Genomic DNA, 12,651 nt, shown 5'->3' with positions numbered 1-12,651 from the left:
CCAATACAGGGGACACCAGTTCGATCCCCACTGTGGGAAGATCCTACATGCCCAGGGGCAACTAAGCCCATGTGCCACAACTACTGAAGCCCGTGTGACCTAGAGCCTGTGTTCCACAAGAGAAGCCACTGCAAAGAGAAGCCCACGCTCTGAAACTAGAGAGTCGACCTCTTCTCTGCAACCAGAGAAAGCCTGCTCACAGCAACGAAGACCCAGCACAGCCATAAATAAATAAATAAACAAATATATATATATTTTAAAAAAAACAGTAATCTGGCAGAGGTTATCAGCTCTCCTGCACTGACATGTGTTTTTCTTTAACTCCTCACTGCCTGGAAGCACGTCCCTCGGAGGAATCGGGTTAATAACACCACACACTCGGCTAGTTTGAGGAGAAGAGTTTTATGTGGGCGACACAAACTGAACAGGAACACCATAAACAAGGAAGGAAGCACAGGCTCAGCCAGGAAAGCAGCCACAAGGAGCAGGCGTGGAATTATTCAGGAGTGGTTTCAAATACCAACACCATATTTACATGTCTAATTTGGAACCTGGCTCTTTTTAAGCATCAGAGGAAGTTAGGGGAGAAACCATACATGAGATTAAAAATATATATACATGTATACACAGAGACACCAACATTTTCACACTTCTTTCATTCATTTTCCCCACGAGAAACCAATCAGACGAAGGAAAAGCACAGCCTCTTTTTCCTAAAGTCCCTATATTTATTATGGAGTTGGCAGAGAAGCCCCAGCTGGGGCTTGGATTCAAGGAGGCAGACTTCACTATCTTTGACCCTACACACCGCTGACAGTTTACCAATGGAACACTTGGAACATGGGCGGGAACGTTCAGAAGAGGCAATAAAAAGTACAGCTCATTTAACTTATGCATTATATACAAGGGCATCAGTTTTTCCAAATACCTTCACACTTCGTCCTTTACTAGGTTCTTAGCAGACTTCTGACCTGCAGCAACTGAGCTCAGACAAGCTGTGAGACATAGAGTAAGGTGGTACTTTGATCCAGTGCACACGGGGTCAGTCACTTTACTCAAGACAGTCATACATGCCAGGCCCTGGCAAATCCTCAGGGGGCTGTGGCTTCGTGCTTGGTAGAGTAGAAGGCTGGGCTTTTTCCCTCCCTAGATACCTCCTTGCTGCCGCCGTCACCACCAATGAGTGCTCCGCTGTTCCCTCCGGACCCAAGACAGCTGCTGGGCGTGTATGTCTGTAATTTATTGTTCTGCTGCTGTTGGCTCGTCCCCGGGCGCTGGCTTCTCAACCTGTGACTCTGGAGGAATCAGATACTGGACCTCCTCTGTACTGATGGCTACCTTATCTGGCTGGAGCCACCTCTTGAAATGTTCCAAGGTGCTAGGAAAGAAGAGGAGGAAAGTGTGACTGCATCAGACTTCACTGACTAATTACTTAATGATTATCTCAGATACTCCAAGACTGCCTTCCCACCCACCACTGATTTCTTCCTACAGTGGTTTTTCACTGCTAACACGGGGTGTGGGGCACAACAGCTCCTCTGACAGCTGTGCATCCTAGCAGCTCCATGGTATAATTTACCCCCTAGGGGGCACTTGGGCAATAAGCAGCACTAGCCCCCTTCAAATGCAGTTTCTGAAGACTTGATGAGAACAGCTGAAGAGCCTATGCCTGTCTGGTCTTTTTTCCTCCAAACTGGAGAGAAGAGAAATTTTCAAGGGGAGGAAACATTTCAAATAAATACCAAATCATTGCATGTTGCTTCAGTTGTGTCCGACTCTTTGTGACCCCATGGACTGTAGCCCACCAGGCTCCTCTGTCCAATGGGGATTTTCCAGGCAAGAATACTAGAGTGGATTGCCATGCCCTTCTCCAGGGCATCTTCCCAACCCAGGGATTGAGCCCACGTCTCTTATGTCTTCTGTATTAGTAAGGCAGAAACCTGAGTATCTTGGTATCTCTGATACCTGAAGTAGTCTGAGGCTCAATTATACTTACAGCACTTAGTTGCACTAAGTGTGGTTTTTTTTTGGGTGTTTTTGTTTATTTAGTTCATTCTATAGCAAGATGCCAAGATGGAAACATCTGAGTAGCAATGTCCCCCACAAAGGAATGGCCACTATGCCAGGGGGCTTTTTTTCGTTTGGATCTGTGGGGAGGAGGAGGGCTTCCCTGGTAGCTCAGCTGGTAAAGAATCCACCTGCAATGTGGGAGACCCTGGTTCGACTCCTGGGTTAGGAAGATCCCCTGGAGAAGGGGTAGGCTATCCACTCCAGTATTCTTGGGCTTCTCTGGTGGCTCAGATGGTAAAAAATCCACCTGCAATGCAGGAGACCTGGGTTTGATCCCTGGGTTGCGAAGATGCCCTAGAGGAGGGGATGGCAACCCATTCCAGTATTCTTGCCTGGAAAATCAATCCCATGGACAGAGGAGTCTGCCAGACTACAGTTCATGGGGTTGCAAAGAGTCGGCCATGATTGAGTGACCAAGCACAGCACAGTGGCGAGGGGGAAGTATCCCCGCCTACCTTCCTTGAGCATCCAGGATCCTCCTCTAAAGGTATTAGACATTCACAGTAAAATACAAATGACCAGAAATAGTGGAAAGCTCATTCTATGCTCTTCAACAGCAAAAAGTCATAAGCCAAGAAATAAAGCCGTAACCAGTAGATTTCAGATACCTACAATGGGGGAGTCATGTGGACAGTAAGATTTCCCAGCCCATTGCTCCCTTGCCAAAAGCATTCGATGAGGAGGGGTCACCTATCTGGTCTTCACATACGTGAAGAAATACACAGTTCTATTACAAAATGGCCTGTGCTTAAAACATACACTTTTAGGTTTAAAACCAAATGCATATCTGTTTCCTGTGCTTGTTCTGAACAGAAAGAAGCATTCCCACAGATGTAGGCTCGAGGCAACACAATGTGGGTATTTAATCTTCATCTACCACACATTTCATAAAATGGTTCCAGTTATTACTACAAGGAAGGGAAAACCACGTTATTTTAGGTATTAATAAATACACAGAAACATGAACTTGAGTCTTGGTGCTGATCGGATTTCAGAGAAAAAGAATTCCTATTTGAGAATTATGCAAAAGAAAGTTGTCTTTGTTTCTCAGAACTGGAGAGGAAGGAAATATTAATATTAGAGGGGAGAGAATATAATACCAAATTATTAGTGGCTCAGGAATCGGTGCATCTTCATCTTTTGTGTTTGGGTCGGTTTACTGGGAAAAAAAAGAGAGTAAATTTTATATTAATTTCTGAACCCTTGGAGGGTAGCTGGCCTGACCTTAGATGCCATCCTGATTTCTGAAGGATCTGGGGCCACCTTGAGTATTTGAGATAATGTAAGTGAAAATACTTTGCAAGTTAAAAAATAAAATGTAACTATGAAGTTCTATTTACATACTGTCCATGATTTCAGCAGCAGTATTCATCTGATACCATGGGACTCTGAAAATCAATGTTAATGATAGGTTGTGAAAGTGAAAGTGAAGTCACTCAGTCGTGTCCGACTCTTTGCGACCCCATGGACTGTAGCCCACCAGGCTCCTCCGTCCATGAGAGTCTCCAGGCAAGAATACTGGAGTGGGTTGCCATTTCCTTCTCCAAGGGATCTTCCCGACCCAGGGATCAAACCCAGGTCTCCTGCATTGCAGGCAGACACTTTAACCTCTGAGCCACCAGGGAAGGTTAAATCATAGTCCCTAAAACCGTATGTTAAAATTCAGGTTTTTATTTCCCTCACTGATTTTCATTTTGAATAATTTCTTAGTGAATTTTAAAATTCTGTTAGGAAGAATAATATTAGGAATAGCTAACACTTTGTACTGACCCTGTGCCAGGCACAAGTTCTAAGTGCTTTATATACAGTAACTCATTTAAGGCTCATAATAACCTTATGCGGTAAGAGCAACTACTCCTGCTTCACAGAGCAGGAAGCTGAGGCACACATGGGTTACTCACCCAGTAAGTGGCAGCGCTCCTGTGCCCAGTGTCAAGCATCATCCTGCTCTTTGTGACAGAATGCTCTCTCCTCCTTTCTGCATCTGGCCCACCTGCAGATACTCTTTCCCTTTGGTACAAAACTAGAGCCCAGAGGGAGCTCAACGGTCTTTCAACTCTTACAGCACATTGTCACTTCTGCTCATCTGGCTCTTATGCTGCCTCGTTTTGTTAGCTATGTCTTCATATATATTCTTCTCTCCCCAAACTAGTTCTGATGACCAAAAGAAGGGTCTAGAACGTTGTTACATCTCCCCCTTCATGGCCATGACATCGAGCACAGTCCCTTCACACCAGAGATGCTTAAGAAATTCATTCATTTGTGCTACACAAATTTGAGTGTCTACAATATGACAGAAACTCTGTAAGGCAGTGGAGATTCATAGGTAAGAAGACGGTTCCAGTTGTTGATTGATGACTAGCGTCTCAAGTGCAGTGTGTACTTAAAAATGAAGACGGTGGTTTATTCTCAACTCTGTTCAACCTGTGATCAAGATGTAGATGGGGTATTTGCTTTTTGGCAAAAATATCCTTTCGCAAAAATCTGCCACTGGACTAAGAGCAAATAAAACAACCTTAAAAAGAATGATATTTAGCTCAGAAAAGCTGCTGTTGATATCAACTTATATCTGGACTCAGATGTCACTCTCCCTGACTTCTTTAGAGGAAGAGAAATGCTTTTGGTGAAACATACTATCACCTGGAGCATGTCTAGGAATCAATTACCTCTCATCAGAATCAAGTCCATCCACAAAGAACTCAGATGCTAACTTCTCCTGGAGGAACCGGTCCCAGCATTCCTTCTTTGCTTGGGCCAGGGTTCGAAGCATGTCCTTCGAAGTCACTTCCTGATTTAAACCTTTGATTCTTCTCAGTTTCTTCTCTAAAGAGAGAGGAAATGGAGCTTAACAAGGAAATTGAATATGAAACAAAAGTAATCTAAAATGCAAAATGCCAACTGAAAAATTCTTATTGATGAGTATAAGCACATTGCTCTCATTTTTTTAAGGACAAATGTACATTTTTCTTTTTCCTTCACAATATCTTCACTCTACATTGTATCAAACAAATGTTTAACTCCAGAAAAGGGAAAACTATAGATTCTCATAAATAAACTGATGGCATGTTTTCACTGAAATCATAGAAGCCCAGCAGGTATCTCTCTAAAGAAAGCTTGTTTTCCCTGGCATGTGATGTGTACACTGTCATCTTTTTTCAACTCCTGAAAATAGTTTTTCTGAGGAGTAAATGGTTGTTGTTGTTGTTGTTTTGTAACGGTGTCATAAAGTGGTTTTCAAACCTCATGAGAAAGAATCAGAGAAAATGGAGAGAGATTCAATGGTTCATTAGACACTAAAATTAACTTGATGAGAACACAATAATAAGAGACCTTTAAGATCATGATGTGTGATTAAAGTCTTGATTAAAGAAAAGGAATCTCCTAACAGTTTTTTCTGAAAGTTGTTCTACTTGTGTCCTGAATGTTGGAGTCTTAATAAAAGCAAACATCTTATAATCCCTGTGAGAGCAGTCCATATGGCTTCCTGACAATGCATGTTTAGTTACTCTTTGCAGTTTAAGTAAGAACACAAGAAAGAGGGACTTCTCTGGTGGTGCAGTGGCTAAGGATCCAAGCTCCCAATGTAGGTGGCTCAGGCCGAATCTTTAGTCAGAGAACTAGATCCTACATGGTGCAACTAAGATCAAAGATCCTGGGTGCCTCACTTAGACCTGGTGCCGTCAAATAAATAAATATTTAAGAATAAAGAATCCAAGAAAGGGTATCACCATTTGTCTTCTGCCTTAATTTAGTCTTGCCTCCAACTATAATAAATGGGTAAATGATGGCATTTTGGAGGGGATAAGTGCACATCAAGCCCAGGACCAATAGAAGCTTTATGATTCGCAATCTGGTTTTCATTTCTAAGCAAGCCACATCAACTTGAACCCACTTATCAAAACAAACACCTTTGTTGCTACAAGTTACCACCAAAAGCTCACCATGTAAAAAAAAAAAAACAAAAACCTACAGTTGATAAATGTTAAATATTTGAGGAGTTTTTTCTCTCCAGGAGGATGTGAAAAGGATTATGTACATCTCACGTTGAATTGGTTAAAAGTTTTTAATTGTTGCTCTTAGTGGATTCTCTGACATAAGTTTATTTGGCAATAAAAACAATCTTTATATTGTTAGACCTTGTCAAGATGGAAGTAGTCTTTGGGGCTGGAAGAAGTCTTCCCTTCTCTGTGTGCTGAGTCCCTAGTTAGGTGTGATCAGGCAGAAATGGGCGCCCTTGCATCCTCCAAACCTGCCTGCCATTGTCACCCAGACTCTGCCATAGGCGACAGAAATGCCTCTTACTTTCTTCAAGGAGGGACATTTTAATCATCATGTTAACTGATTTTAGAAAAGATGAGTGGAAATGTTAACTTCCTGAACCAGTCTTCACCAATCAAAGACATGACTGATTCCATGAAAGATTCTTCTTTTCCCAGGACACAGAGCACCAACAAGCCAGAGGATCTGGTTCTCCAGCTTCCTCAGACTGTTGCTTCTTCTCCTTACCATCACTGAAGACAGATTCTGACTGCCACAACAGAACTGTTAACCTCCTTGGCCATTACTGCATGGATGACTATCCTATTTCTGATGGCTTCCCAACAAATTTCACATTACACCCTCATCTTTTTCATTAGCCATCATTCCACATGTCTTTTTCTCATATTTTTTCTTGCACATCATTAACCAAATGCTTTTGTTTTTCAAAGACATTTCTTAGCAATATGTAAACCCTATTCTGACTCGTCTTTCTGTCCTTCCTCAAAAGCTTCTTCCAGAATTGTCTTTCCTTTTTCAAATAATTATTCCCAGGTTTGGCTTTGTGACATGTTGATGGGTCTCATGGATGTTTAATAAAACAGGATAACACAATTCTAAAGTTTGGCAATCCTGTCCAAGACTGATATTTGTCTTTCCCCCATCAAGGGACGATCTGAATCTCTTTCCTGAGTTAGGAGTCTCTCTAAATACTTAAGGCCATAAAGATAAGTGAAGATGCGTCCAGGAAATATTTTAAAAGTGAAATGGCTAACAAGAGGAAGAATGAACTGTATGTCAATATGTTGTTGTTTAATTGGGAAGTTGTATCCAACTCTTGCAACCCCATGGACTGTATCCCACCAGGCTCCTCTGTCCATGGGATTTCCCAGGCCAGAATACTAGAGTGTTGTCATTTCCTTCTCCAGGGGATGTTCCCAATCCAGGGATCAAACCCAAGTCTCCTGCATTGGTAGGCAGATTCTTTATCACTGAGCCACCAGGGAAGCCCATTATGTCAATATACTCCCATCCCAACAATCATTCTATTAAATATAACAGTTTCTCAAACTGTAGCATCAGAAATCCAAATGGAGCTCTGGGGTCATGACCTTTTTCTTTCAGGAAGGTATAGGTTTGACACTTTTGGGTAACCTGAATACATGAGCCACTAAGAGTAGGTAAGAGTGTTCTGTAGAATGCCAACAAATAAAGCAAAATTTAGATGAAACAGAGGCCAGAGATAACAAAGATTGTTTTCAGGGATATACTGGGAAAAGGGGGCTCCTTCCCAACAACCAACCTGAAACCCCCTGTAGAATTACATCTGACAGATACATGTGGTGAGGACAAAAAGAAAAATTAAAAATAGAAAACCAGATTTGATGTAACAGAACTTCAACATGCTTCCTTAAAACCTCCAGCTTCAGATTTAAACAAACAAACAAAAAAGTCATCTAACTTACCTAAAGATGCTAAATACACTTCTGAATCCTGCAAGGGAGCCCAAGGCTTTACAGCTGGCTGTGCAGCAAAGTGTGGGGCCTCCCTCTGGCCTGTGCCTGCAGGGTAAGAATCCATAAAGGAGTCTGAGAAGGCATTGCTGGCACTGTCCTCTTGGTCAGGATGTGGCAGGCAGGAACAGATTTCAGCCCAAAGATCTGGGCCAGATCTTGTGGTTGTAGAGTCAATGCTTTCAAACATTTTCATTTGGAATCTGAGCTGAAAAACAAAACCTCAGTGAATAAGAACTGACTTGGGAAGGAAGGTTACAGCCTTTTAATTAGTTTTTCCTAACAAAATTTAAAATGTCTTCTATTACATTCTTATGTTATAGATAAAAAGATGACAAAAGGGTAATTGGGTTTCTCTTCTGGCTTTGCACTTGGGTTGTTTTCATAATGAAGTCTGTCTTTTAAAATAGAATTTCTATAAGCCAGACACAAAAGACTGAATGATTGAATGATTCCATTTTCATGAGGTCTCTGCAGTCAAACTCACAGAGACAGAAAATAAAATTGTGGTTGGGATGGGGATGGGGTGGTTGGAATGGGAGTTATTGTTTAATGGATACAGAGTTTTAGTTTGGGAAGTTCTAGAAATGGATGGTGGTAATGGTTGTGTGATAATGTTAATGCCATTGAACATTACATCTAAAGATGGTTAAAATGGTAAATGTACGTTATGGATGTTTTACACATATGCGAGCACACACATAGAGGTATTTCTAGGACATTTCCAGTGAGGACAACCGTCCTGCACTTTACTCCAAAGATCTCCAAGATGCGACCACTCTGTCCTCAACCAATTAAATTCTGTTTTCAATAGGACATAGACTAAAAGTCCTGCACAGTTCCATATACAGTACACCAGGATAATAAAAATGCTGCTTGGTGAAACCTGTCTGTCAGAGTACTGGCTCATTGGCTCCTTACATGGAGAAGCTGAGCTATATGCCTCATGTTCTTATTTAAAAAACAAAACAAAACAGAAAGATAGACATTTTCATCATTTTACAGATGCAAAAACTGAGGATCAGAAGCATAACTTGCCAAAGACACATTACTGGTATAGAGTGAATCCTTGATTGGAAACCAGACCCCCGCCGCTCCAAAAGCCATGTTTTTACCCAATAAAACTCAGCCTGTTTGTGACTATACTGAAAATAGCACGAGCAGAGCTAAGAGGGAACAGCTACCCACAAAGCCCTGGGGGCTTTCATAACTATCTAGTCTAGTAGGATGAACTGACACCTCCTTTCGGGAGGGACCTTTGAGATTAGGAAGGCTGCTTAGGAAAAGATCTGAATAATTTCAGGAGCGAGAGCCCAGGAAGCGCAGGGCCCGGAAGTAAAAGGCCAGATGTGACGGAGGCCCAGTATGAACTGATGCCAAGGGTCACAATGAGGCTCCACTCCCATCCCGAAGTCGTTTGAACCCACCCACACCAAAACTTTGCTAGCATCAGAGCCCTGGTCCCCCGGTCCCCACTAGGAAGTACCGTCCAGAGCGGAGAAAGAACCCTCGTGTCCAGATCCAGGGCCTCAATCACTCCAGCCTCAAGGACTGGCTAGGCGGGACGACTCAGGCCCCCAGGCACCTCTGTGGTATCTCGGAATGCGACCGGAGCCAAGGATAGAAAACGCTGCGCAACCCTGCGCCTCTTCCCCTTACCACAACCGCCTGCCAGCAGCCCGCAAACGCTCAGCTCAGTTTCTTTGCAGGCAGCAGGGAAGAAATAAGGAGGCGGAGTCTCCAGGTGACGGATCCCGGGAGTCCTCCAACCACCGCCCAACTTGGCGATGTTCTGTGCTTCGATTGGTCGAGAGGAGTTCAGCTGGGTAAGGAAGTGAGCTGCATAGCGCTTCGGAAACGACGGGCGGGACTGTTGTTGCCTGGATACGGTAGAGCACACACCCTCCGCCCCTGTTTTCAAAGGGGCCAGGTTGATTCCACCTATATCAGTGCGTTCCAGCCGCGCGGACACCGCTTTCCACATGATTCCTGCTCGGATAGGGAAGCCCAGTTTCCAAGGCCTTGACTTTTCTTGGTTCCCTAAGCAAGTTAGTCTCCTCAGCAGTTCTCTGGACTGGTGTTGGTCCCCGAAAATTTCAGACTTTAGACACGCAAATTAGAGAACTTGCGCACTTTGAATGGGGGACGGAGGCGATTACTTTCCTTACTCCCACAGGAGATCCATGTCCTTTTCACCAGTTATGACGCTTTCCCACATTAATTTAGTCAATAGGCATCAAGATCCTGCTGTGTTCCAGGCATTGTGTTAAGCGGGAATTCAAGACAGGTAGGACTTCGTATGGCTCCCAGCTTTATGGCTTAGGAGGAAGCTCCATGGAGACAGACACGTTTACAAATCACAGCAAAGAGTTATAGAGATATGACAGAAATGTGGCCAGAGTACATAAAGGAGCCAGTGGTCATGGGAGGCTGAAAGGCTTTTTTTTTTTTTTTTTTAAGAAGATGACCTTTGATATCCTTCAGGGGTTCGCTGAGACATAACCCTCCCAACCTGATCTCCAATTTCCAGGGCCGATTACTCTCTCACAAAGATATATGTGAGAAAAGACAGTAGCCACCCAGCTGTAGAAGTAGCTTGGCTGAGGGTATAGTCTCTAGATGTGTCTGAAGCTTCTCAGTGTGGCTATGGTGGTGATAACTACCACCATGTGAAAGGGAACTACAAGGTACTCTTTTACTTATATTTATGACCATTCTTAGAATATGCAAACAGAAGGAAGTGGAAAGCAAGAAAGTTAGAAAACAAAGGAGCAAATAATAGGCAAGATTTTTGCCAGTGCTTATTCATAGATAATATATGAGGATGGGTGGTTTCCCAGAGTCCTCCAACTGCTGCCTGACCTGGTGACATGAATCTAGTAGCATCTGATTCATAGAAAGGATGACTATCATAGATTTATGGGTGCTTCATTGAACTGCTCCATAGCCTTTCAAGTCACTTACGAAGTTTTCTCTAATTTCCCACTCACCAAAAAAATACCCTCTTGATTTCAAATTTGGCCACCCATATCTTACATATCTTACATATCTTGATACCAGAATGAGGGTTCCTTTAACAGTAGGCACAAATAGTGGCTAATGTAAAATTGAATACACCTTTCAACTTAAAGTGACAGTTGTAAATTAACAAATGGTCCCCTTTTCTGATAGGGCTGCCCAGGTGGTGCAGTGGTAAACAGTCTACCTGCCAATGCAGGAGATGCAGTTTCCTGGCTTGGGAAGATCCCCTGGAGAAGGAAATGGTAACCCACTCCAATATTCTTGCCTGGAAAATTCCATTGACAGAGGAACCTGGCAGTGTACAGTCCATGGGATTGCAAAGAGTTGGACACCACTGAGCACAGCACACCCTTACTAATTCATCCATGTCGTTTGGGTTTAATTAGTGTGTGTGCTGAATAAATCCAAACCAGATCCTGGACTTGCAAAGGTGAAACCATAAGCCCTGATGATCTCCCTCTTCCCAAGGACTGCTCACACTTGGAAGCCACATGACAGCAGTCAACATCCTTCTACCTTAGACTCTGCTTTCCCACAGTGTGATTAGTACAAATATGTTTTTTATTTGTATTGTCAAGCAGCCTAGGCCTTCACTGAGGTCAGAAACCATGTCTTTCTTACCTTTGTATCTCTGAAGCCAAGTGATGCTTGGCAAATGTTCAAAATTTGTTTGGTGTCTGAATGTTTAAATTAGAAACCTTTTGGTCAAAGACTACACTGAACTGGAGCTAGATCTTGTGATTCACTCTTCAGTCTCTTCTCCAAGTGGCAACCAGTTAATCTTTTTGGAATGAAAATTGGATCATCTCACACACACACACACACACAAATTGGATCATCACACACACAAACACACACACACACACACACACACACACACACACACCAGAAACTCTTTGATAATTCCCCATTGCTCTTAAAGGCTTAAATTCTTATCAGAGTAAGTTAGGTAGAGTTCTTAGTTCAAATAATAGAACTCATTCTAGCCAGTTTAAGCGGTGAAAGGGATTAATTAAAGCTGCTCTGTACAATAAAATTTCTGTAATGATAGAAATGTTCTGTATCTAAGTTGTCCAATAAGGTATCCACTAGTTTTATGTGATTCTTGAGCACATGAGATGCAGCTTCTGTAACTGAATAGCTGAATTTAAAATTTTCTTTCATTGTAACTAAATAGCCACATATGGCTAATGACTATTCTGTTGACTACAGGATTAAAATATATTAAACAGTTCACAGAACCTCAAGATGGGCCAGAGTCAGACTTGGGGTCTATATAGCCAGGAGTTTCTAAACCTCAGTAAAGGACTTCTCAGGGAGCACCCCAGTGCCACTCAATGTAGATACTGCAGCTGGGCACTGGTCACAGGAACTTCCCCCAGGTTAGTCCCCAGTATAACTCCATATATAAATATATAAATCCCTCCAATGCTTTCTTGTCAGACATGAATTCCACACTACCTGCTTCCTCTGCTATTATGCCTCTGAACCAAAGACTCTGCCTGATCAAAAGAGCCCAGGTGATGGATGCCCAAGTTGCTAGGGAGTCTGGGAAGGCCAGTTTCTAGATCCTACCTCTTGGAAACAGTACTTAATGTGGGAAATTCCCCCACACAAAGAAGAGTGTTGAGAAGATGCTGGATGTCCAAAGGGTATGAGAACAGTATACTTTGCATGCTTTATGTCAGTGCTTTCCAAACTTTAATATGCGGTCAGATCATCTGAGGATCTTGTTAAAACAGAGATTCTCACTCAGGGGGTCTGAAAGGAAGAGGGAAAAGATTCTGCA

General features: G+C 42.8%; 1 protein-coding gene across 4 annotated transcripts; it reads right to left on the bottom strand.

Moving 5' to 3' along the window:
• Window positions 1-383: 383 nt before the first annotated feature.
• Window positions 384-9,653, bottom strand: CCDC32 (coiled-coil domain containing 32). 4 transcript variants are annotated; one of them, XM_044925206.2, is made up of 5 exons: window positions 9,328-9,572; window positions 7,794-8,049; window positions 4,737-4,893; window positions 3,171-3,229; window positions 1,242-1,378 (listed from the first exon to the last, which is right to left on the bottom strand). In XM_044925206.2, exons 2-4 carry the CDS (start codon window positions 8,035-8,037, stop codon window positions 3,178-3,180), a joined length of 453 nt encoding a protein of 150 aa, XP_044781141.2. In that variant the 5' UTR covers window positions 8,038-8,049; window positions 9,328-9,572; the 3' UTR covers window positions 1,242-1,378; window positions 3,171-3,177. The 4 variants fall into 4 exon arrangements, with proteins under 4 accessions (XP_006073111.3, XP_006073112.3, XP_006073110.3 ...); XM_006073049.4 differs by lacking the exon at window positions 3,171-3,229 and having other exon boundaries at window positions 384-1,378; window positions 9,501-9,653; XM_006073050.4 differs by lacking the exon at window positions 3,171-3,229 and having other exon boundaries at window positions 384-1,378; window positions 7,794-8,044; window positions 9,328-9,568.
• Between the last annotated feature and the right edge of the window lie 2,998 nt (window positions 9,654-12,651).

Source organism: Bubalus bubalis, chromosome 11, assembly GCF_019923935.1.
Source record: "Bubalus bubalis isolate 160015118507 breed Murrah chromosome 11, NDDB_SH_1, whole genome shotgun sequence".
NCBI classification, from domain to species: Eukaryota; Metazoa; Chordata; class Mammalia; order Artiodactyla; family Bovidae; genus Bubalus; species Bubalus bubalis.
This window is presented reverse-complemented; position numbering and strand designations above follow the sequence as displayed.

What these genes read in the sequence shown, in the direction of transcription:
- CCDC32 (XM_006073049.4), bottom strand. Translation starts at nt 8,037, where the DNA reads ATGAAAATGTTTGAAAGCATTGACTCTACAACCACAAGATCTGGCCCA. An exon ending in AGTGTATTTAGCATCTTTAG is followed by an intron (nt 4,894 to 7,793) that starts GTAAGTTAGATG and finishes CTCTCTCTTTAG; the next exon opens with AGAAGAAACTGAGAAGAATC. An exon ending in GGACTTGATTCTGATGAGAG is followed by an intron (nt 1,379 to 4,736) that starts GTAATTGATTCC and finishes CTTCTTTCCTAG; the next exon opens with CACCTTGGAACATTTCAAGA.